This window comes from Perognathus longimembris, chromosome 1 (genome assembly GCF_023159225.1).
Source record: "Perognathus longimembris pacificus isolate PPM17 chromosome 1, ASM2315922v1, whole genome shotgun sequence".
Lineage (NCBI taxonomy): Eukaryota > Metazoa > Chordata > Mammalia > Rodentia > Heteromyidae > Perognathus > Perognathus longimembris.
In genome coordinates, this window is record NC_063161.1 from 149,102,053 (window position 1) to 149,129,009 (window position 26,957).

Consider the following 26,957-nt stretch of genomic DNA (forward strand, 5'->3'; position numbering starts at 1 on the left):
AGAGTTTGGGGAGCTTATAACTGAAGGTTGCTTTGACTTGCAGTGATGTGGAATGTGTTTCTGTCCCATGCTAACGGATGGGCCAGCTTCCAGTAGTTCGATTTATTGACAAGGGAGGAATGCATAGAGATAAAAGAGCTGGGTCCCATCACCACCCGTTTCAGAATGAGTCAAAACAACACAAAGAATTAAATATAAAGAGAAAAGGACTCTTAACCGAAGAAATATCTTCTTTATCTATGTCCATTTCCTCCCACAAGGAAAAATGGCAGTGTCAGTGGTACATTACATATATCTCTCTTTCTTTTAGTGTTTAATCTTAGCACCTGCACAGCAGAGATTTTACAATTCATTGCATATGCTCTCCCCTTCTCCCCCCATCCATACAGCACCTGAGCCCTAAGAAGCAACCAACCTCAAATCTTCCACAAAAAGGCTGAGACCCTTCCTCATGTCCGAGTATAGAAGTAACAAACATGCCCCACGGTTTTATACAGTTGCTACAACGTTTTAGTTCCCAACAAATGAAGATATTTTTTCCCTTCTTTTCTTTGAATAGTAATTACATTTTACAAATTCTTTTTGTGTTTTGTTTCACTTGGTTCTGTTGTGTGTGTACAACAAAAGGAACAAGTCCCCGGAGAGGAGAGTCCCCCACCCGTTAGCAGAGTTTGGCTGTCATTTGGTCCGACTGTTTGAGGATCTCGGTGTTGTAGAGATCCAAGGCGTGGTTCACCCTGATGATCTCGCTGTTGGTCAGTTTCAGCCGGTGCTTCAGCATACAGGAGAACAAATCCAGCTGGGGCTTCCCCGGGGCGACGGGAGGAGCCAGGCGATTAATTCGGTCCCGAATATCCAACAAGAGGAGCATCACGGACGAGGAGGAATAGAACTGGCCCCCTTGGGTGTAGGACTGGTTGACCTGCTGCACGGCGCTGCGAAGGAGGTCGGCGTTGAACCTCAGGCTGTAACCGAACACCTGCACGTCTGAGATCTTGATGTAGAACTGCCTCTTAGAGGGATCCGACAGGTCTACCGGGCCCTGGCCAGTCTCATTACGCAGCAGGGTAGGTAACCGCGTTCGACTACGTAGGTAGATATGGACTGTCTCGAAAAACGTTTTCCACCGATTGCCCAGCAGGAGAGTCCAGTTGTAGCATTGGCTGTTTTGGAGGCGGATCTTCTCCCAACGTGGGTAGCCAAATTCCCCGAAAGGCATGTTCCAGCCCTCCGAATGGCTCCCGCTGAAGGGATTCACATAGACGAAGAACATGGGGTCCAGGCTGCTGTTGCGCATCTGGCAGATGCGCATGGACATGCCGATCACCATGTGGATGAAGTCCATGCGGTTCTTGTTGCTCTTCAGAGTGAGGGACATGCGCTTGCGCCACCGAGGGTCAAAGAAAGTGTCGAGGCGGATCTCGTTGCTGATGAAGGTGGTGTGGACGTAGAGGCGGGAGTCCATCTTCTGTAACAGGTATTTCAGCTCCAGGTCCTGGAAGTCCAGGTCGGTCTCGAAGCTGATGAACTGTTCGCTCCGCTCCGAGTCCACGTTCTGTGGCTCGCAGCGGCCTCGGTACAGCTTGTAGCCCTTGTTGCAGGACCCGCAGAGCGAGATGTTGGCCAGGCTGCACATGGCACAGCTGTTGTTCCCTCCGATGATACAGGGGATGGGGCGCTGGCACAGCGTGGTGCTGCCGTGGCACACGCAACTCCTCTGGCTCTCCAGGAAGGTTCCCCAAAACCCATTCTCGTTGCAGTACAGGAGAGACTGAACCCTTGCAAGCCACTGCTGAATTGTCCTGGAGGAAAGAGGGACAGGGGAGAAGGTTAAGCCCTGGGGATGGAGTTGGAGATGGTTCTATACATCCTGGAATGCAAACTGGAGATACTCGGAGAAAGGAAAGACGGACAATCACAGTTAAAATCAGAAAGATAATATCAGTTGTCCCAGTTGCATTGTCCTTCCTGGTCAGGTCCAAACCTGCTCTATGACACTGTACTTTACCCTTTGTATGTTGCACATCATCTTTGCCGGTAAAAGAAGGGATTGGGCAGGGCACGGATGGCTCATGACTGTGATCCTAGCTACTCAGGAGGCTGAGGTCTGAGGACTGTTGTTCCAAACCAACCCAGGTAGAAAATTCTGTGAGACTTATCTTTAATTAACTACCAAAAGACCAAGGGATGGAGGGGTGAAGGTGGGGGCTCAAGTGATTATAGAGTGCCAGGCTAGGGTGGAAAAAGCCATGTGAGGATTTGTTGGCCTGAATTCAAGGCCATGGAGAGAAAGGGGGGAGAGAGGGACAGAGGGAGAGAGAAGAGAAGGAAGAGGAGGAGAAAAAGGGTTGGAGTAAGTTTTGGGGAAGAGTGGTCTTTCCATCTCTTTGATTCTATTCTTTAATAGTATCAAATAAGTTTGATTTCGGAAATAAGGTCTAAGAACACTATTAGCCTTTATGGGTGCCTACAAATTGTGAAAGTAAGCCATGGAAAAGACCTCTGATGTTATTTCTTGAAATGTCCAACAGATCTCTCAACCCAGCTCACCTATGCCGCCTCCCAGGAGGGGCGACAACATCCACAAACCTCAGCAGATACCTGTCATGTTTTACCACAATTGACAAATCGTGTGGTACTTCTGATCACACATGACACAGTGTTGTTTTTTTAAGGCATGAAGAAAAGATAGCATTTCTCCCGTTTTTCTAGAGGTCCACATAGTCATTCCAGTGGTGCTTCACTCCTCCTATCTCCAGGACCCTACTGACACTAGGAATGTTTGAGAAGTCTATACTCAGATTCCAGCCACTGAAACATCCCAGATGAAGACAGATCCATTAGGAAACAAGAAGCAACAGATGAAAAAAGGAAAACTACGTAAGGTATTCGGCCCAGAGGCTTCTCATCTGTCCTCATTTCTGTGCCAGTGAAAGCTGAGCTGGTCTCCTGTGCCACACATGATCCCTTTACACGTGTCTAGCACTTTATACGCCACACTGGACATTTTCGTTCTCATTTTCTCACTTGCGCCTCACAACAACACCCTGAATAATAGCTTGAGACTGGAGGTCAGTCAGAGATTACAGAACAACCTGGCTTTTCTGCGTGTGATGATGCTGGGCAGTTCTCTTTGTCTTCTGAACCCTGGGCTATGGTGGGAATTACACAAATTTTAATGTGAAGAATTAGCTTCTGACTTGGTAGATACTGAGGACTCAATAAAACTTGCCTCTCGCTATTTGTGCAAAGGGACTCTCAGGCCTATTTTTATAGACATGGCCCCAAAGCTCAGAGATAAAATGACAAAACCAGTCAGTAGAGAAGTTGCCTGACTACTGCTGTAATTGACATTGCCCATCAAACAAGACACCTCTCTTAAGGCTGTGTGCGCCATGGTGCTACCCATGGCAATGAGGACGGTGTGGATGGCTCACCATTGCCCCTTTTAAGCAGCTGGAAAGATGAGCCCATTGGCTCTGTGATAGGAAATGTCAGCGCTGTGTATCATATCAATGATGTCATTTCCACCGATGAACCACAATCACCAAGCCATAGACACCAAGAGCCTTATAATGGAAGCATGTGGATGTTAGTGCTGGCAGAACTGAATTCACAACTCCTCTCTAAGCAGGCACACATCTCTCTGAGGCCTCTTGACGGCTCTGTCTCAATATCAAAAAGGAGGATATTAAGACCCAAACTCCCATTCTAACCAAGAACAAGTCGCTGTACTTCTTGAAGCCTCAGCATCCGTATCTTAAAATGAGGATAATAAGCCCCATCTCATACAGTTGGTGAGAGGATTCTGTGAGATTATATATTTAAAGTGCTCAGAAAAGCCTGGCATAGAGCAATTATGAAGAAGGTAATAATAAAAAAGTATTCTTATACAAGAGAATAAGCTCTTCCTTTGAAGGGACTGAGACACTCTTGGGAATTTTTTTTTTCCCCTATCTCTCTGCAGTTTGACGGAAACCATTTTGTTATATCCATTTGAAAATAGATACTGTTGAAATGGCTGCCTGGCTTGCTTTGCTTTAAATGAGTTGCTTATCAGCTGAGAGAAAATGGTGGAATAATTAGCTTCTTGAAACTCCCTGCCTTTTAAATTCACACAACTCTCCCTTTCTCTGGCAATACAAGCTCCTTCAGAGCATCCCTGACATTGAATCAGGACCCCTGGTGGCCTCTTCAGGACCCCTCTAGGCCTTTAGGCTAGGATAAAGGACTTCCTTCTGCCCTGACCACCTAGCATACAGTCTGGCTCTATAAAATGTTTGCTGAAGGAATGAATGTTTACCAAAGGAATGAACAAAGAATATTAATAATTTTCTTATTTTTATTAACTACAACAAAGAAAGGGAATGAAAAACAAATTTCTCTCTCCCCTCAGGACCACAAGTATTAGTTTTCGATACCATCCTCCCACACAGCTCCAGGCCTCTCTGGTCCTTGCTTCGTGAGAGCAATCCTCTTACAGCATGGAGAACAGCAGCAGGCCCAGCCTTGAGAACACGGAGCTGGAATAACAATGAGCTGTGTGGCTCCCACCTCCCAAACCAGAACATTGACTGAATATTGGAGGATGAGTCATCGGATAGTGGGGTTGTTTATTTTCTTTTAATCTTTTTTGGTGAGCTGCAGGGGCCCCTCCACGCAGCTCTGATCACGTCTTTCCAGGTGACAAGATCATCGTTTAAAAAATGCCTCTTTCAAATGGCCCACACTTGCCCCTGTCACTCCCTCTCCAAGGGACAGGACAGTACCCCATTGAGAGCTCCTCTGTTCCCATCTGCAAGGCATTCTATAACCCCGTAGAGCGCCCCCTTTCTCGTGTCTCATCATTGGGACCCTTTGTCAGGATCACAGTTCCCCCACTCCTTGAATCAATGCTTCATTGTGGCTGAACTCTCAGAATCCTCCGCGGGGGAAATAAAAAGATGAAAGTTCCTGGTGATGCTACAACAAGCAAGAGGGCTGGTGGTGAATTAGGATTCCAGCCCTGTCAGGCAAGAGGGATTGGGGACAGAGGCCCTCTGAGATGCATCAGCAGGCTGCATGGCACCTGCGTCTCCTGAGCTTGGAATAATCATGAGGTTGTGGGATGTATCAAAGGAGGCATTAATGATACAGCACGAGAACACAGAAGGGAGGAGGTGTGCACGGAGCTCCAGGCTCGGCGAAAGAAGAGGAGACTAAGGGAAAAGGTGGAGAATGGGGAAGGGGGATAAGAGAAAGGGTAAAGGATTTGGTGTGGGGGTAATGGTGTGCAGATAGTTGAGCATAAAGGGGCTATACAGGAGCCCCTTTCGGGGGCAGAAGTTGATGGAATGCAACCAGAATGGACAAAACAGAGCTGAAAATATGAAGTCATGACTCACTTGCTGTAGTTTACAGATTCTGGGGGAAATGGACATTGGATGGGTCACCTGAGAGGAGGACTACTCATGCACCCCTTATTTTTCTGCCAAAGAGAGGAAGCCTGAGAGACAGCAGAGCTACCAGAGAATTCTGATTTCCAAGGTCAGTGAGAAGTCCTGTGCTGTGTGGTATGTCATTTGGAGGAGATTAAAACCATGAAAACGGGCTCATACTGTATTTTTTAGTGTGCCTTTAAAATAATACAATGTGCAGTAAGAAATCAGCCTTAATCAGAACGCTGTCTTATACCTCCATCGAAAGCCAGTGCTCTAAGCAGTAATCATTGATAGCAATAATTCGGCAAGGTTCATATTGCAAAGAGGCATCCTAAACTGAGGGACATTGTGGCTTACCACGATGGAGCCCTCATATTAAACTACTCATGGTGCTGAGGGGCCTTTATCCTGTCTCCCTGAGGAGCTTATGTGAAATTTTTGATGGGACAGATGAAGATGATGAATCCTTGAGAAAGGAGTTGTCTGAGATCACAAAGTCACTCTGCATTCCAACACCAGACTCAACCTCAAGAATGGGCATACTTTCTGCTCTGTACCTTAATGGGAAATTTTAACAATAAGGCCAGCAAGAAGAGGGGAGAGCAAGCCACAAGAGCAGGAATAAATTGAAATAATGGAAAAATCCAGGAAGCTTGAGTGTGTGAAAGGCTTATTATCACATTCCTTACTTCCTCTGGCCCTGCCAAGGTCCCTCTCCTCCTTTGCTAATAATTGGGGCTCACCGACAAGTGCAGAGGGAGAAGCGAGGGAGAAGGGTAGGAGGGGCTGTGATCTATAAATACCACTTCCCAGGCTAGCCAGTGACAGCCTGCCTCAACCCTGACAACAGAGAAAGGGCTTAATAGGCCAGCTCCAGAGGGAAGGGTCTTGCAAAGCTGACAGGGCCCCAAATGCAAGGCGGTCAGGGAGAGGCGAGGAGGACCACAATTTTAAAAATGCACTTCTCAATCTCTAGGGATCCATAGCATCTTTCATTTTCAGCCAAAGCTGAATTCCAATACACCCATATCAGTATCTTTCTGTTGGATGGGATTTCAATCTGTTGTGATGAGAGAGAATGGGAACTAAGGACAGAGGAAGGAGGAAGGAGGGGAGGGCAGGATGCTTCCTCTTCATTTCTAAACTAGAAAACCCTGTCTGGGTGTAATTGGCCAATGCTAGCTACTTAGGGAGGCTGAGATCTGAGGACGGTGGTTCAAAGCCAGCTCAGACACACAATTTGAGAGATTCTTATCTCCAAGTAACCATCAAAAAGCTGGAAGTGGAGTTGTGGCTCAAGTGACAGAGTGCTAGCTTTGAGCGCAAAAGCTAAAGGACAGTGCAATGATCTGAGTTCAAGCCCCAGTATCTGGATAGAGAGTCAGGGACAAAGACATAGAGAGAATGATGCCTGGGACCTGACTGATTAGCTTCTACTGTGGCTCCATATGAAGCAGCTTGGACCATAGAAAGAGAATCTTCAAAAAGAGGCTTTTCACATGTCTAACATCCTCCCATCCTATGTTTAGAGCTGTCATGTATTTCAAGCGCTTTTTACATCCCGTCAGTAATCTCCATGTCTTCAACTCATTTCCCTGAGATAAGACTCTTCCTAATTTCTATTCTACTCATGAGGTGTTTGAAAGCCAGAGAGGGATTGTGACTCACCCCTGGTCACACAGCAGGAACCCAGAAGACTAGAAATCAGGACTTGTAGATGGACATGAACATTCCTTCCATTAGCCGCTTCCATATTCCCTACCCTCTGTACTCTAGAATGGGGGCTGAACTATGTTTAGAGCCTTATGGCTGGCCCAGTTATACGGCTGGGCTCTAGCCTGTCTTTGCCTCAGCCAGGATGTTCTGGCAACTTGTCAGGTCTCCTGGTGACACAGCATGGAGTCGCTTGTCATTTGGAGGACAGAGGCTCTGCCACCCAGGGTTTCCCATCAGTGCCTTCAGAAGCTTGCATCTCCCTTTCAGAACCATCCCGCAAGGGAGCCCTCACTGGGATTCCTAATTCAAGCAACCTCCCTGCTGATTTTAATTGGAGGTTTTGCCTAAGCTAGGAATGTGGTGCCTGGCCCGTGGCATTTTAGGGAAGATCATACAAAACGAGTGCCAAGGAGAGACCAATGGGGATATAGACATAGGTTAAAATAGAAAACTGTAATGCATAACTCTGATATGCCTATGAGGAGTGTGTCTTTAAAAGTGGAAAGGAAATGAAAAACGAAATGAGCTTGGGGTTCTGAATTATTCTTTTACTTATGCCTCATGCATCTCCCGTGGTGTGTCTCTGACATTGTAATGGGTGTCTGAGTAATTCAGTGACTCCACAAAATGTATGTTTAGTACAGCACAGACTAAACTAGGAAGATAAGGAGTGGTTTTTAAGTGTCTAATGACGCACTGTTCTTTTGTGCTGGTGTTACGTATGAGTGTGTGTGTGTATGTGTTCGTGTGTGTGTGTGTGTGTGTGTCTCTGTATGTGTGCATGCTTTGAAAGAATAGTGCTGACAAACGCTGAGCACATCCATGGTATTTGATGCTTGTAACTTAGCTGAAAGGATTGTTTAATGGATGTGCTCCTATGAATTATAACCACCCATCAGATCCAACCTGATCATCATTTTTCCCAAATAAATATTTAGCTTTTAATCATTCCCTTTTTTAAGCTTCTGTCATTGCTTTAATAACCTGTTTGTTTTCCTCTCTCCTCTCAATTCTTCATATACTGACAAGAGTCTCATTTAATGGCTCAGAACAACAAAGAAGAAAAGACTGAAAAGAAATTTTTATGGTGTCTTTTCTGCTGGAGGTATTTTCTAGTTCTCAATTATGGAGTGAAGGCATTAGGTCTTATTTGAGGAGGGCTGGGGTGAACACTGGAAGGAGGAATGAAGAAGAAAGAAGCAAGGTACAAATGCAATGGGGCCTCTAAAACCAGATTGACAGCAGCTTATTCAGGGAGGATTATGAAACAATATTTGCCATTACACAGCTCTGTGTCTGAAAGAAGGTGACAGGCAGGACCTGGGCTGTATATTCAAATCCAACATTTTGCTCTGTGGCATGTGCCTGCTGAAGCAAGTGAAGAAAGGCTCAGAAGCCTCTTGGGATGACAGAAGGTTGTGAAGCAAAAGGATGCTCCCAGTTGGTGAGGCTGCAAGAGCTGCCCACTCACTCTGAGCATTAGGCAGGCTGGACAACCAAAGACTCAGATCAAAAGACTTCAAAAGTGAGAAGCACTACGGAGGGCCAAAGTGGAACCTAATCTTGAAGTACAATAATGGCTATCTAGATCAATGACCTAAATGATTGAAGCGGACCTTGGATACTTGAATAAATGACCTGATCTATTTGATTCTAGGCTTGTTTTCATTTGTTTTAATCTAACCAATAGAGAAGCTAATGACTACCTCTTATGTTATCTGAAGAACTCAAACCTGTATATGCAAACTTACTGGAGGTTTCCAGTGTCAAGGCATTATGAATGACCTCTTAAAAATCACCATTACTGAAGACAAAGAATGATCACATTTTATAGATGTCGCAGTGAAAAACATTTATTTGGTTTTAGACCAGTTGGTTATAGCCTAATATTTGCTAGTCTCACTGGTTGTTTATTCTCCACATTTTTCATGAATACTATCACCATAAGGCTTACACTGGAAAGAACTAGATATAGGTTTTAGAGTAAAAGAAAAATTGAGTATTGAAGTTTAGCTCTGCTACTCATTATTTAACCTTGAGCTAACTGCATGCCCTGTTGTTTTAAGCACAAGCTGGAATGATATTATACTTCTTTCAAGGTTATTCTGAGGCTCAGATAAGATGACGTATACAAAGCTCTTGACATATGGTAGGTACACAATGTCTTTCGAGAAGACAAACTATTATGTTCCTCTTGAACTCATGTGGTAAGTGATCCCTTTGACATCAGTAGCTATTGATTTAAAAATCCAGGGGAGGAAAAAAAATCTACAAATGCTACTGGGTCAGTAAACTATCAGTCTATTTATTTTTAAAGAATTGTGAGACTTAGGCTCTTTTATATCCCCAAATCAAAACAGACTGATTGTAGGGATAGATGTAAAAAGCAAAAACAACAGAGTAAAGCACTTAAAAAAAAGACACAGGAAAATATCTCCATGGCTCTGGAGTAGGGAGAAGACAAGTTGAATACTTAAAAATATGTCATGATTAAACCTATCAATTAAATAATACCACTAAGAGAGCAAAGAGATGACTCTCAGTAAGAGGATGCATTTCCAATACCTATAGCTAAGAAAAGACTGTAATGACAATGCATATTATGGTCATAATGTCTGTATCTCCTCAAATTTCATCAGTTGAAATCTCAGTCCCTATAGTATTGCATCAGTGAGACCTTTTGGAGATTAGGTTTTAAGAGTAGCACCATCATGAATAAGGTTAATCTCCTTATAGATGAGACCAGAAGAAGACCTGTCATCCCTTGCAGCATGTGAGGATACGAAAGAGAGCCAAAATAGCCGTCAGTAGAAACCAAAGTTACCATTGCCTCCAGCGCAAGGGAGAAATCGATTTCTGATTCTTACAAAACATCCAGTAAATAATGTTTTGTTATAGCTGGCTGAATGGTTTAATAAGTAAAGCACACAAAATATTGTTAGTACAATAAGAAGGAAAGCTTGGTGCTTGTGGGTCACACCTGTAATCCTTGCTACTGCAGAGACTGAGATCTGAGGATCATAGTTTGAGGCCATCCTGGGCAAGAAACTCCCTGGGAATCTGATTTTCAATATATCAACACAAAACCAGCAGTGAAATTGTGGTTCCAGTGGTAGAGTGTTAGCTTTGAGTGAAAGGCCTAAAGGAAGTGCCCAGGCCTAGGCCCTGAGTTCAAGCACCAGTATCAGCACACACACACACACACACACACACACACACACACACACACACAACACCCCATAAAATTGTGGGAGAGAATTAATTAAGGGGATGGATTTTGTCCAAAATACAATGTGCACATATATTGGAATTGCACATAAAAACCCTTTTCATGATCCACATATGTGTTAACTCTAAAATAAATCATTATACAATAAATACAAAAAACTAATAAAAAGCCATTGGCAAAAAAAGAAAAGGAGAGGAAATGACAGGAGCAGGCAGTTCATGAAAAATAATATAAAACACAACAGGATATACAGAACGGCAAAAGCACATCAGAACCTTACTTTGTTTATCACTAAGACAAGGCAAATTAAAATTCCAATGAGATGCTGCTGCTACACCAGAATGACAAACACAAAATTAAAGTATAAAATGTGAAGAACAAGAAGTGCTGAATGTTGACAAAAATGTGTAGCAATCGCAGCTCTCCTGTCCTCCTCATGGTGGGACTGAAACACTTCAGCAAGGGTGAAAATGTAGAAGCAAGTATTCAAGGATCTAGCACCTGTGTAGACCTGTCCTAGGAAATTGCACTGAAAGCATGTTCCCAAGAAAAAGATGTAAATCCATGACAAGACCTGTGTAAAATTGTTCCCGGTGTTCTTGATGGCCTCAACCTGTAGACTATGAAAATGCCTGTCAGCAGTAAAGCAGATGTCTGCACATACAACGAAATTACTCTTGAGGATGAATGAGCCACAGCTGCACAAAACAACATGGAGAGAACAAAGAAAACAGCAGAGGGATGAAAGAAGCCAGACACAAGGGTCATATTCATACATACATAGACTGAGTGTGTGTAAAATGGGGGAACAAGGAGAGAGAGAGAGAGAAAGAGAGAGAGATAGAGAGAATACTGTATTTAAGAAGGGAGATTTGACTCATCATACCAGTAACATCAAGAAGAGCAATTCCTTAAGAGAGAAATTTGACAGGTCCCAAAAGAGAACCTAAGTGTCTATTGAGATGCAAACAAGATCCTACTACTGGATCTTTCGTGCTGTTTACACATGTGAATTCCAGTGGGGGCAAATCAGTCTTCTCATATGCTTAAGATGTTTATAATTTAGATTAAGTACTCAATCTGTCAAAAAATAGGTGACAATTACAAATTAAATCTTTAAAACCACCAGAATAGTATTAAGGCATCCAACAAAGAACAAGTTTACATCATTCCAAAATATTATTTCCTAATTTATGATCTTTGTAAATTCCTTTGTATCCTGTGCTGGGTTAAGAGAGACTCTTATTTTAACAGTATTAGAATCCAAGGTTCAGAACAGAGGAATATGGCTTGATAGTCCCTAGTACCTGGCTGCATTGCTGGATTCTGTCTCTCCAATGTATGTGAGTTCACTGGCTGGATCTGGAAGGTGAGGACAGAAACAAATGTTGGGTGGTTTGTTCTGAAGGAGTATTAAAAATAAAGATCTATCCATAAAATTTGTAAGACCTTAGTTCTATTTCTGACTCAATCCCTGGAGCCTCCAGAGTTTATTCCAAACAGAAAGCTACTTCCGAGCCTCAGGAAAAAGTAAAAAAGAATCCCCAAACTAAAAACAATTAAAAAAAGAAACTGGAGATGCTTATTTTCTTGGCTTACGTCAAGGAAGTGAATCAACTGCCCTACTTGCTACAAATGCAGAATGACATGCACACACACACAGGAAGGGAGATGGCCCTGGCAGTGTTCACTTAAAAAACTTCATGCAGCTCTTAGGATGTAGCTGTGGTGTTGCCATTCAAGTCTTTGCCCCATCACCCAGATCGAATCCCTACAGGTTGTCACCATGATGGATCTCACTGCAGTTCTTTATGTCCTGTACAAAGCAAAGAAACGCCAAAGATATTTCTAGCTAAAAGCTCCATTGCTATATGAGTGTGAGGACACAAACAGGGTGCTGGCTTCTTTGGGTTACCTGGACTTAGTTGAGGACTTGTAGCTTTTATTTAATAAGATAGTTTAATTCACATTCATAACTGTCACCCAAACTTCCACCCTCCAACACACACTCATCCACCCCCAGCCCTACCTTCCGATAGTACAGATGGGGAGAGAAATTCATAGTAAGGCCCTATCAAAGAAATGATAAGAACTATGAGCAGGCCCAAAGTGGTAGAACTTCACAATCCCATAGCTGAATGATGCTTTGGCAAGTCCTGGTCTGTACAACAGATAGAACATGGAGTCAAAAGACTTTAGGTGACATGCTTGATGTTATATAACTCGTACCTGGGAGCCCAGAACCCAAATGGTTCCCTGAAGGAAGAATCTTGCACAGTGACTAAAAGTACACTGTTGTTAATCTTTCTCACTACCATATTCCAAGGGACTTACATTTTGCCAGGGTGATTGTGTCAGAAGGCAAGGAAATGACTTCACTTTGAGAAGATTACTGGACACTGGAGCTGAGTAGACACTGCGTCTACAACGAGGAGATATAGAATCTCACTGGACATTTGGGATCATCCCATAATCAGAATGCAAATGTGCATTCTAGACTGGTAAAACTACCGCACAAAAACAGGCACTGTACCCTTTGCAAGAGGGACTTGAGTTGATACTCCATGGACAGCTGGATTCCTTAAACTCCTAATAGTTGTACCAGTAGCAGAAGGTGTCTTTCCTTCTCTGTTCTGATAACTAAAAACATACACAGCTCCACCAAAGAATATAATGACAGTTACACAGGGGCAACTGTTCCCTGTTGACCAAGTTCCATGGAAACCAATAAACAAAAACAGGAGCAGTAACAAAACAGGCACCTATGAAAAAGCTCATAGCAAAACCTGTAAGGCAGACTCATGAAAAAATCAGTCTTAACAAAGATTTCAAAGGAGAATGTTAGGCTGGAAAATATGTCCATGTCGAGTGCATTCTGCCCTCTACTAAAACATGATACAATAAAAAACAAACTAGTGACAAACCCATCATATATGTCATAACCTTTGACCTTCCTCTCACACAGACCTGAGGTAGAGGTAGATTGTGCCATGCATTAACCAATCCAAAAAGGCAGAACTGAGTCATGCAATTTATGGGCTCACATTAAAGAGACTAGAAGCTTCTACTTGCTCTTACATTCTCTTGGAGCTCTAAGGTCTTATTTAAACAACCTAACCATAGTGTTGGAAAGCCCCATAGAGAGAGCCTGGAAATAGACAACTGGCCAATGGAGTCCAGCCTTCTGGCTGTGTCTACCATGGTACTAGGCCTTTGAATGGAGCCTTCTTGCAGCTTCTATCCATTGTTCAACTTCCAGTTGAACCATGAAAAACTCTATTCCACTATATATGGAACAGAACTGGTCAGTCAATTCCAACATGAATTTCTAACCTATATATCAGGAATGTGTGTGTGTGTGTGTGTGTGTGTGTGTGTGTGTGTGTGTGTGTGTTTTTAGGCTACTAAATTTGGGTCAATTTGTTATAGAATAATATACTATAATATAGAATAGAATAACAGAACAGCTGGATACTAGTGGCTTATTTCTGTAATCCTAGCTATTTAGGAGGCTGGGATCTGAGGATTATGGTTCAAAGCCAGCGCAAGCAGAAAAGTCTGTGAGATTCTTATCTTCAATGAACTACCAGGAAACAAAAAAATGACACTGTGACACAAAGTGATAGAGCCTTGGGAACAAAAAGATCAAGGGACAGCACCCAGGCCCTGAGTTCAAGACCCATGACTGACAAATAGAATAATAATATGGAGAAATATAGTATTCTATCTTGAACAGTGTACAATTTTACTGCCTAAAAGAAGGAAATTAAGGGTATATTTTCCCCATCCTATTTATGACCAAGCTATGCGGCTGCACAGAAGTCTAAAGATGCTTACCATCCTCTGAGATTCTTAGAATCTAATCCCCAGGAAGTGTGAATAGGATATGATAATATTCCAGTGAGTATACACTTTCATATAACAGTCAACTTAGTGCTATGGAGATTATTTGGGTGGACCTAATAACTAGATGTATTGGCTAAAGGGGACTGTCGACATAATCCAGAGAGACATGAAGCATCAGAAGAACCTGTGAGAATGAAAGGTCCATGATCAATTTGGTTCTTTGCAACTGTTGGACTGAGGTCTTTGTAGCTTTTGGACCTAGGTGAAACATGGATGGAGAACTAGTTTCAGGCCAGTTTTATTCTACATGGAAGGTTTCTAGCTGCCTTGACTTGATCACCTGGAAATTAGTAAACACAAAATATCTGTTGAATGAAGGAATAAATGGTGAATGAGTGAAGATAGAGATATTCTTGGACAAGTGCAGAGGACTATACGTACGTAGGATAGCAGCAGACACAGGAATATTATCTCATAGTCTTGAGAACATCTCTAAATTGTGTGAGCCTTAGTTTTCTCATCTGTGAAGGGAAGATTGACCATTGTTCCTTTTCTCTCAAAGGCTATTCTAGCGATCTGGTAAGGTCATTATAAAAACTCTTTGCAAAGTGGCAGATAACCTGTCCTTAAGTGATTGTCTTGGGAATCATCTGTTTTTCAAGATTAGGAACATCCCTAAGCCAAATGGGGTAATTTATTCCCTAATTATACAAGAATCGGAGTGTATTCCTGCTGTTCCTTTGGCAGCTGCTGGTTAGCAGTCTTGCCACCTCTCAGTGGGAATGGTACCTGCAGGGACACAAAACCATTACCATCTACTTAAGCAAGAAGACTATCTGCAAGATGCTGGAAGATGAGGATCTCTACTGACAGGAAGGGAATCACCACCTGTGATCTCACCCCAAACAATCTGGGTCTTCTCTCCTTCACCTAGTGTGATCAACTCTTTTCCAAGGTTGTGTTCTGTGAAACATGATGCCTTATAACTTCACACACACAAAAAGGTCCAGTGGCCACATAACTTTGGAAATTATGCCAACTTGATGCCTTGATCCCTTGCTCTTTAGATGTGATTTTATTGTTGTTATATTCAATATTATGTTAACTTACTCAAGCACCGATTCCAGTTCCTTTATGATATCCTATAGGATTCCTTTAGGCAAAGTCATTCTTGCGTGGTTTCTCCCAAATGCATAAATTGGGAGGTGACAATGAGTGGAGTCTTCTACTCTAAGTTATGTGGGATCCCCACATCAGTAACATCAATAAAATCTAGGACCTACACTCCTCCTTCCAAGTCCTACTGAATCACCACTCCTGGCAGAGCCCATGCAACTCTGTTCACAAAAATCCTTACAGGTGAGGGTGTGATGTAATGAAGTATCATCAGTGAGTATCACACAGCATTTGTATCAACATAAGGAAGGAATTCTGAACCCTTTACAGCCAGAATACAGAAGCTACTGATTCTTCAGTTCATCTTTCAGAAGGCAACCACCAGAGAATATGTATTAAAACATAGCATGCCTTCTGACCCTCAGTTTTCAATGGCTACCCATCAAACTAAATGATAAGATGATGATGCATAGCTAGGTACTAATCATGCTAGCACGGAGGTCTAATCTTATTCAATAGCATAAAGAACAATTACATGAAGTGTAACTACTAATCATCTACTACCTTCTAAGGCTACGACATACGTGTCAGGTAATTTTCACAATTTCTCTGTAGAGGAGCTACTGTCATCACACACATTTTACAGAGGAGAACTTTGAGATGCAGAAGACTGTGAGCTGGTTATCTCCAGGATAATCATGACCCATGAATTTAAGCCCAGGTATTTAATTAATCTCAATTTATATACACTCCTTGATTTCCTCATCTCCAGTTTCTGAATGAAATTGATCTCGTATTTAGTTTGTCGTTTGTATGTGTAGTTTTCGTGACCAGAAAGCCATCCTCTTCACTGCTAGTTCAAAGCTTTATGCCTCAACTCCCATATCAAGTGCTCCCTCACGTCATTTCAGCCAGTGTCTTGTCATTATGGTCATCAGGTGCGGGCACTTTAACTGTCACTGGGGATGCACTGATGAGGAAAAATAAAACCAAAACCAAAACAAAAACCACAATATTTGTTCTAACAGAAGTTTTGGTCAAAGGAGGAAAGTCTGGGATTGAATGCACTACCACAAAAAATGGCCAGTGTTAGGGGGAAAATGATTTTTATGTACAACATGCAACAAGGCATGCAGCAAAACAGTGCAAGCTGGCCAGATATGTCAGGGCAGGCATTCTTCAAACCGAGGGTTGAGTCTGGAATTTGAAGGATATATACAGGGATATATCTAGGGAAAGAGGGAGAGAGACAGATAGACATTCCAGTTTCACAACCTGAATACATCGCCTTCCCTCCCCTGCAGCCTTTATTTCACTGTTATTCAACTTCATAATGTGTGATGCATACTAGAACTTATTCTGGAGAGTTACTGTAAGAATCCAAGGAGTTAGTGTGCAAAAAAACACTTTGGTAAATAATGAATGTTCAGAATGTGTCTAAATTGTTGGCATGCTTTTTCTCACTGTATAATGCTGAGTTCCAATCATAGTGGCATGTTAATAGCAATAAGAAAAGAGCCTCTATCTCAAGCAAGACAAACCCTTACAACTGACCTCTGTGGAAGTGACTGTCAGCAAACTGACACTCCTTTCCATCAGACAAGCACTGAGGTGTGGTACCCATGGCCCTCTGAGCATACTCGCTAATTGTGATCCTACAAATTGCACACACTTCTGTCCCCAAGTAATAAACATACTTACTGAGCCTTTCCTTAGTTTCTAAACCTGTTTATGGTATCTTGTACCAGATGTCATCTGTCATCAGAACATGAAATCAAGAGTAAAATAAACCAATAATCTGTGAGTTGCTATTGTTTTCCCTTGTGGAAACTCTTGAATTGTGTGGAAAAATTTGATAAAACATAGTTGCTAGCAAAAATGCCCATTGATGCAAATAAGGAAGTCATATCGAAAGGCTGAGAAGGTTCAAGAAAATATACAAGTATTTTCAGATTATTTCCTAAGAGTCTAAACTGTTGATTAATCTGAATAAATCAATGTACAAAACACTGTGTCATTACAAATGGGATTTATACAAGAAAGCAAATGCGACTGATTTTACAAACACCCACGAAAGGTCCTGGCCCTACTTTCAAAGGATGCTCAACAAGCAAACATTTACATACTTCAAGATAAAATGAAATAGCAGTATATGAAGCATTACATGTTGTGGCATATACATGTAACTCACATATGTTTAGCATGCATACCATCTTTCCTTAGCTTCACTTTTTTAGTTAACCAACAAATGGTCTCCAGTAGTCAGATAAGGGTCCTTGTGCTTAATTTTTACTATCTGCCAAAGGTAGCATGTTCTTCCTGTCTCTTCTAAGGCAGGACATATTTCTTTTATCCCTTTTACCTCCATCATACCAATTAGCAAAGGAAGTTTGGAAACCTTCACACTGAGCCAAGCTTATCCAGACAGTGCATAGAGTTATGCACTTGGCCTGGCACTCCAGAAACGATGGAGTCCTGTGGATCTCATGTTTTGTTGCCATTCTGCGAAATGCTTATATTTTATTAGGTTCTTACAAAATAGATAAATCTACTTTCTAGAATCAGAAAGAGCATAATCATAAAGGATTCAGAACCCAAAACATCTTTGCTTTTAATTATTTATATTCATTTTATACCAGTGCAATTCCTTCCAGGTTATGGAGGGTTTTGCATAAATCAACCAGGATATCAGCTATTTGGGTGAGGTACTCTTATCCTGCCTGTGGAGATGAAGGAACACGAGGCCCAGGGAAGTTTTGAGACATTTAGAGGTCACAGATCTAATAAGTGGCAGAGCTGGGACTGTCAGACTAATAAACTGAAAACTAACTTGAGTTCAATAAAAAAAAAATGTGAGTCTATATCTTTCTATCTCTCTGCAGGAGTCTTTGGAGATTCAATCCAGAGACAAGTAAGTATAGGGTTCAGAGAGAAGAAGAAAAAAGCCAGCGTGGATATTGAGGGTCATCATCATTGAGATAATGATTATCCTAGTAGCCAGAATCTTTCTAAGGATACCAATTAAGCAAAGAATAAAGCAGGAAATGTGGTAGAAGGTGACATGGGTTCAGAAGGTATGGCCCCAGGATTAGAGCCTGAGGTTGATGCCTAGAAGAGATTTTCATCTCCACAACATGTAATTATATTGTGTCTGGCAGTGGCCTGCACTACCAGGTCAAGGCCATAAAAATTTGAAAAGTAAAAATAAACCAAAGTTAAGAGTCATTGGAAAACACAGAGAATTCTATTGCTGCCTCCTGTGTTAACGGTCCACGGATCTGCTTTGTCTCAAAATTCTATAATCTCTAAAAAGAATCAGCCAATATAGGATCAAAGGGAGAAATATTCAATCACACCAGTAGTAAAGACCTACACTTCCTAAAAATTTTGCTTCATTAAAAAAATTCATTTAATAGATCCTGAAAAGTGTCAGTTGGGGCCCTTTTCTTTCTTTAAGCCATTCATCCCCTCCCTACTTTCCTCCTTCCCTTTCTCCCTCCCTCCCTTTCCCCCTCCTTCTTTCTCTCCTTTCCTTTTTTTCTCTTCCTCTCCCCCTGCCCTTCTCCCTTTTCTCCCCACCTTTTTCACACTTTAATTATATCAAAGTGTTTGAACTCTTAGTTAAAAAACCCACCTTTCAATCATTATCTGGTCAGAAATTCTTTAAATGATCTTGGACAATTCACTTAACTCCCTTTGGTCTCTTTATTTGTGAACAAGAAAACACAATATAAGCATATTCATAGGCTATTTCCAAAGGAGTATGTCTATATGGCATTGGGGCAAACTCTGAGTGGGAAATAATCTATTTTTTATTCGTTGAATAATTTTGTGACTACCTACCAAAAGCCAGGTTCTGTGCTAGGAAGTTTTGTGAATAAAGCAATGAGAAGATAGAGAGAGATGCACTCCAGGGGCGGACAGTTTCATGGGAGACAACAATAACACTAGTAAATAGATAAAAGTATAATGGCCAACTGGGTCTTGTGGTTCACATGGGAAGTTAAAATACCAGGAGAGCATATGAATGAATTCCCAAGACAGCTTTTGGATCCAGTGAACATAGTATTGAGAAAGGAATGGAGTTAAGGCCTAAACAGGTAGAACGACTGCTTTAAAGGGAAAACACAGGCACATTCTCTGTAGGAGGAGCTACTTGAGATACACCTGAGACACCTGATATATACCTATGCAGGGATGAGCCAGGGTAATTTAGCAACCCGAAATAAAATTAGTGCAGCTGTAAATGAAAGAGCTAAGCACAGGGGTGAAATGTGGTATAAGAAGTAGGCACGGTCCAACTTCTGATAAATGTGTGGGTCAATTTTAAATCCTGCTCTTTCCTTCCCCAAAGCAATGAATCATCACCCAAAGGTTTTAAGCAGGGGTGAATCAAAATTGAATTTGTTTCTTAAGTAATCATTCTGACAGCCCCATGGAACATAAAATAGAAAATGATCAGAGTACATTCTGGGACACTTTAGTTAAGAGGCCATTGTAATTTCAAGCAAAGGAAGATCTTAGTTTGAACTATAGGATACTCATTAAAATTGGCTAATTAGCACTAGCAGAAAGCATTGCTACTCAAAGATTCAATTACTGACCTTCTACCAATATTTCTGAATCGAACTAATACTCTCTTCTTCATGGATGTTATTTCTCCTGGAGTTGGGAAGGACCTCAGAGATAATTAAGCCCATTGTTTTTAAATTGTTTTAGAACAAAAGTCACTTTATTTTCCCAAGTTAGTTTTAATTCATACCTCCTAGAAAGACAATAGTAAAAGAGCTGTTCTAGTTTAAAGTGAGATCGAACTGTTAGCTGTTCAGTTGGAACCCCATGCCCGAAAGAAGTAAGTGACATGAATCTAGGACCCTTGAATCTCAGCATTGTTCCTTCCAGCCTCTCTTAAGGCACAACAGTGCTCATAGCTTTTATTTCCTAAGGCCTCCTGGTGGCTGGCAAAGGGACTGTGACACCAAATAGAAGGCCAGCAAGTGTGTCTAGTAAGGCACATAGGCCAGCTGAATTCAACTTTTTCTGAGGTGACTTTGTGTATCATTCTCTTCCTACCTCCCTTCCTTCCTATCTTCATTGTTCCCTCTCTCCTTTCCTTTCTTTACTTTCCTTGCTTCCTTCCCCTCTCTCTTAGTTGCAGTTAGAGGTGATTTCTACCATCACAATGTGGTTATTTTTGGTGTTGATATGTAATCTAAATATCTCAGACCAACTTGTTCCAAGGTAGGTAAAATAGCCTAGTGAATGTAAGAAAAGATTATGGCAAGATTTGAACCCTGGTAACTAGTAGACGTATAATCTTCAGCTGCACATTGATCATTGTAGTTTCTTAATTTTCTCATTTATGTATTTGACTAAATTAGGAATACTACAATGGTTAGATGAGGAGAAGGTGCCTGGGGGGAGACAGTTCCTGGTGATTGGTAAATGCTTCGAAGTACTGACTAGTAGCCGGGTGCTGACAACTCATGGCTATAATCCTCGATACATAGAAGGCTGAGAACTAGAGAAAAGTCCACATAGCTCTATTACCTGCTCCACTTGTGGTTATGGCTTTAGAGTTCATGTTTTTATTATTGCCATTGATAGTGTTATTCATCTTATTTGCCCAGTATCTATGATAGTCCTCTATCTCGGACTATGCTCAGTTTCTTCTGTAGTACCTGATCTCAAAGGGTCACCAGAATGATTTGTCATTCCCATCCACATCACTTTTGAATGTGGGCTAGGCCTGGGGCTGATAATGTATAGTGAACATGATGGTTTCTACCTTCCAATGCTTTCTTGTAGCTTCATTTGTTTCAAGGATGCCCACCCTCTCACCCCCAGCTTTCTAAGCTCAGCTGCCATGCTGCAAGTAGCCCACATAACACAGAGAGGTATGTGCAATCACTCTTACTGACAGCTCCAGCTGAGCTCCCAGCTGACAGACAGCATCAACTGCCAGCATTGGGAGTGAGCCACTCTGGAGGTCTCGTCCAGACAAGCCACCCATGACACCAGTCAAAGTCAATGTGAGAGACCCCGCTGTATCGCATCAGCATATGGAATCATGGGAAATCATCGGATAGCATTTTGAGTCCATAAGGATTGGGGTAAATTATTTTGCTTCAATGGATGACCCAAATATTTGTTCTCCAGCTCGATATTAAATTTTCAGCAACCCTTGATTAAGGCCAAGTTCTAAATATGTATAGACAATCTCTCCCCAACTCTTACAAGCAAATATTTCTTTGAATCAATGACAAACTGATTAATATTCACTGAGCTTAAACACACTACTAACCATTCTTGTCCTTTGCTTTATCTATAAGAGTACCTAGACCTTTAGAATGTATTTCTCTCTGGCGTGCACATGCATGTTCTCTTACACTCAATTCCTCTGAACCTAACCAGGTCCTTTACTAGGCTCTTCAAATTTTAAAATCTCAATCCTTATCCTTAACCTGAAGGCATGTGTCATTATCCAGTTTTGCAAATAAGTCCAAGTACTTACATAAAAAGCCCTGTGGCTGGTGAGTGACTGAGGCAGGATTTCAACTCATCTGTGTGCAGCTGATGCCCTATGCTCTTGCCTGCTCCCATCTTCCCTCAATACCACCCTTATGTGACAAGGGAAAAAAAATCTTCCTGGTACCTGTTGTAATAATAGCACCTGCTCAGAGCACTCATCTCCTACAGAGTTCAACAGGCAGACAAATTGAAACTGAGCAATCAGTTCATCTGCAAATACAAACTCACTCAGCTAGAAGCGGTCCAAGGCTCCAAGTGTTAACACCTCTGTCTGACACTGCTCCATGTCAGAAAGGTGTCCTGCTGGTGTGAGAAATGCTCATTAATGCCTCCGATTCAGATGTGAGGAAGTAGCCCACAGCCAGGCCAACGAAGTTCAACTCACCTGGGAAGGCTTCTGAGCCAACTTTCTGTGTGTTCCCGTCCCCTGTGCCAGCATTCAAGATTCTTTAAATGAAGATATTTGAATTACTTGTCATGGTGGATACCAGACTCATCTGGTACAGGTGTGTGAAAGAGGAATGCTAGGATTATGGCAAACTTTGTCTTCTTGGGAGGCTAGGGGTGGAGGAGGAGTGGTTGACAGTGGTTAAAGAGTATTTCTAGCTACTCCAAACTTATAATTTGCAATGGAAGTGCAAAAACTTACTCTCAGATGTGGAGAGCTATGCTCAGAGTAGAATGGCTACTTGTCCAATCCTATGTACCTCACTATTAGTAGGGCATGATCTCAAACCCTGGCTCACTGATCCCATCCTGTATTCTTCCATCTCTCCATTTAGTTCCTTACTTCTAGTGCCTTTCTAGCCACCCTTTCTCCGAAGATATTCTCAATTCTCCCCTCCTTACCTGGGAGGCCTACTTCTGCTTTGTGCTTCTAAAGTTCTTCTCACATTTAATAAATGTCCCCGGTTGAATGCCTTTGAACTTGGAACTTGTATTCTGTTCTCTGAGACAACACTCAACAAAACTGACAGTAGTAGCTCTGTCTGAAGTCAGCTAACTGTTGGCATCCTCATCCACATTTGTATCCAAAGCCTTGAATTGACCAAGGACTCAAGATACAAGCCTTTGAGATGCAGTTTCTTCGACTAAAGGTCTCAGCAAAAGCCACACCATCGGGTGTTAGGGGCTGAATTTTCCAACATCCCTGGAAAATGTGTGTGTTGAAGTCCTAATTTTTTTTTTCAGAGCCTTAAAATGTGACTGTATTGGAGATGGAGTCTTCAAGGTAGTAATTAAATTAAAATGAGCTCATTAAGGGTGAGTCCTGATACATGATGACTGGCATGCTTTTAAGAAGAGACGAGGACACAAATTCAGATGGAGGAAAGAGCACATGAGGACACAGGGAGAAGATGGCCATCTATAAGCCAAAGAGTTTGGGAGAAACCAACTGTGGTGACATCTTGAGTTTGGTGATATCTGACTGCTAGAATTATGAGAAGATAGAGTTCCACTGTTCTAGCCACCAGCTCATGGTAGTTCATCATGGAAGTTCTTGCAAACTGATGGATATGAGGATTTCTTCTTGATTGCTGAGAAAAATCCTTCCATCCCCTGTTGTAATACACATCACTGTTTTGATGTCTGCATCTCTAACAGGACCTGATGCTGGTCACAAGGCAGACACCTGATGGCTCAAAGTGAATCTACATCAGAAACTCACCTACAGTGGCAATTTGGGCGTCTACTACCTGAGACAAGGAAGATACATTAGAACCGGATCTCTTTCCTAGTCCTTGACTCATTATCACAAGTAATTTATCCACAGAAATGCTGTGTGCTACGTGACATGATTCTCATAAAAGAGTTACTCAGTAGGCCTGGAGTTGGAGGAAGGAGGGAAAACAGAGATGAGCAAATACAAGGCCATGAGGAGATAGTTTCACAGTATGGAACATGCTAATTAGGGAAAGTGGTTTTACATAGCTAGGACTTAGAGAAAGGAGCTTTGGTGGATTGACTATAGCAGTCAAGAACGATTTACCTGGAGAAGGCAGGATAAGGCTGGACTCTAGCAAAATGGGAAAGGAAAGTGCAGTGTATTGTTGGTGTGTTCAACCTGGTGGAGCCACCAAGAGACTATAAGCTTCAGGTTCCATTCAAGCAGTATGGTTAAGGACTTGGTTTAGAGTTATAGTTTAGGAGGCCTTCAGTCTTCTCATTTTATATCGTATTTACTAAACCATAATACTAGTGCCTTTTGAAACCAGGTAATTATTTTACATGGAAATATCCCTGCACAGAAACACCCTTGCTCCTGTTGTGGCCATCAAAATTGTCTTCAGAAATTTCTAACTGTCTTCCTTGGAAAAGTCACTCTTCCTTGTGAATCCTTGATTTATACTGTCAATTACTTGAGCTCTCTGAGGTTCAGTTTCTTGGATTTTACAAATGCACACACACATACACACACAGAAACACACACACACACACAATTATGCTGCTGACATACAGAGGCTAAACATGAGTTTGGCTTGGCTCTATCTTTTAAAGGGTAACTTCTTTTTCTTTGCTTGATATTATAGGCAAGATTCCTCCCAACTTGAGGCAAATAGAAGCAGAGCTTCTCCAGCTACCACAGGATAAGGAGCCCCAAACCTGTCTTCTTACTTTGCTGTGATAGAGACATCACTACCATTAACCCTCCTCCCTTATCAGAAATAGTGTGAGAGAATGGAGTGTGAATAACTTCATTTAGAATCATGGCTCCTTCACTGCATATTCCTGAAAGGAAGAAAATCCCATCTCTGAGAATGTGTGTTTCAGGGCTCTCTAATTCATCTCTGTTTTCTCCACTATCAGAATATTGGATACATCCAGGGGGGAGCTGGGACTAAATGACACCAACAAAGCAACTAGGTACTAAAGGAGGGGCTGCCTCTCCAATAAGGACTCTGTTACCAGGGACCTGACAAGTGGACAGGTCCTTAAATGTTTCGTGGTAGGTTCCTTAATTGTTTTGCTCCATTCTGAGCCTTGATTTAAAGGTTTTCACCAAATAAGGTGGCTGGTTAACAAGTAGATCCAATTTTTCTTTACAACAAATAGGGGGATTTAAAAATCTACTTGAGCAAGAAATTTTTCACTTAAGCAGATCATTTTAACCACAGAAAAATGCCATGTGGAGCTAGTATGGATTGTCTTTCTCAATCACAAGTACCAGGAAGAACAGAGATCAAAAGTTCATGGTGTACCCTATTTGGAATGGGCTCCAGCTCAGCCCACTCACATCAGAATCCAAAGATATTAAGTCTCTCATGTAAAAGTGAAGAAGTATTCACAGATATCCTATGTACATACTTCCAATCATTTCTAGGTCCCTTGTTAATCTTTGTATCATGAATATCTCATACAAACTGTTGTTGCACAGTATTGTCTAGGGAATGATGACAAGATAAACATCTGAATGTTCATATATAGGTGATATTTTCAAAGATACTTTAAAGCTGATGCTGGCTGAATTAGTGAAGGCAGAACTTGTAGATACAGAGTGTCAACTGCCTATCTAGGGGAAAAACACACAAATCCAGTAAAGCTACAGGCAACAGCTAGAAGCCAATGACAGTCCAGAGCATTGTTGGACTTGATCAGGAAGGCTATTCTTATGACTGCAGTAAGCACATATACACTAATGGATAACAGATACCAAGTGGCACCTGCAGAAGAGGGTCAGTGGCAATACATACCTTTCTCTAGGAAGTTGGTGGTTGGGATTATGACGGCAGCGCACGCTGAGGCCAAAGAGCTTGCGAGCAGTGCGTTGAATCTTCTGCCTCTGTGCCTCAGTGGCACTCTGCAGGAGCTTATAGCGATTCTGCAGATCCCAGTCATTGCCCCAGTGCTGGTGGATACTCCCGATGGTCAGAAAGTGGTTGCTGGGCAGACGCTTCATGAATGATTTAAATTCATCTGGTAACACATAGAGACCAAGCAAGAAAGAGCTAAGTATAGTGACCTCCATCAAAAGTCCCTTCTAACATTTAGCCTCACTGGTCAATACATAGGCCAGCAAATAAGGACAACTCGTGTCAGGCCCAAATTATCTGGCATGGCCTGCCTTGTGCCTAGCACTGTGTTTTCAAATGAAGCAAAGTCTGTGCCATGCATCAGTGTTTATGATAGGGATTCCCAACTTTGTGTCATTCTAATACTAACTTTATGGTAATATCCACCTCTCATTTGTGCTCAATAACACCTCTGAATCAAATCTTACTTTTCAGTTAAAATTGAAAAGATTTTTTTTTTGGTGCAATTCTACATAGAATGTCACGGCTGCGTGCCTTCAGCAAAAAGTTAGTTGTGAAAACAAATCAGAAGAGAGCAATATTAATCAGTTCTAGTCAGATACTGTTGCCTGCTAAGTGCCTTATTTCACTTTGAAATACAGGAAATTAACACGTTAGAAGGGTGTTACAGGCCTATTAGCAGCCACCTGAAAATTTCTGTTTGATGCAATTTGCAGGCTTGACAAAGAACTAAAATAGATGGAACCCCTCTCCCCTTCAGCCATCCAAGTGTTATTTGAAATTCTTCATAAGGACTACCTAACATCATATTGCATTTTGGAAAATTCCAGCTTAAGAGATGATGACAAACTCGTGGGTCTGCTTGGAGAAGATTTCTTCCTCTCACTGCTATTATTATTTTTATTTGGTGGGAGTCTTGGGGCTTGAACTCAGGGCTAGGTTCCTCTCCTTGAGCCTTTGTGCTCGGGGCTAATGTTCTACTACTTGAACTACAGCTCCAGTTCCAGTGTCTTGGTTGTTAATTAGAGATAAGTGTCACACAGACTTTCCTGCCCAAGCTAGTTTCATATCACAGTCCTCAGATCTTAGCCTCCAGAGTAGTTGGGATAATAGGCATAAGACATGGGTACCCAGCTTTCCCTCATTTTTAACATTTTAGTCCAGAGAATAATTGTGGGCTGCATTTTGATACAAACTTTAGAATTGCCTGGTTGAGCTTTCTTGTTTTACATAAAGAATAGGAACACTGAAGTCTAGAGTGGGAACATGGTTTTCGGTAGAGTAGCATCGACAAATGGCCACAATAGATAGTTCTAAAATTGGAACTGCTGTTTTCTATGCTGGCAT

At 41.9% G+C, this 26,957-nt stretch overlaps 1 protein-coding gene across 1 annotated transcript in view; it reads right to left on the reverse strand.

Annotated features, from left to right (window-relative positions):
- Nucleotides 1-355: 355 nt before the first annotated feature.
- Brinp1 (BMP/retinoic acid inducible neural specific 1) overlaps nucleotides 356-26,957 on the reverse strand; it is a 128,112-nt gene continuing 101,510 nt past the window's right edge. The window contains exons 6-7 of the mRNA XM_048352637.1: nucleotides 25,551-25,773; nucleotides 356-1,802 (exon numbers count right to left, since the gene is read on the reverse strand). Of these exons, the coding sequence (XP_048208594.1) occupies nucleotides 662-1,802; nucleotides 25,551-25,773 (1,364 nt within the window). The 3' untranslated portion in view covers nucleotides 356-661. The remainder of the gene's footprint in view (nucleotides 1,803-25,550; nucleotides 25,774-26,957) is intronic.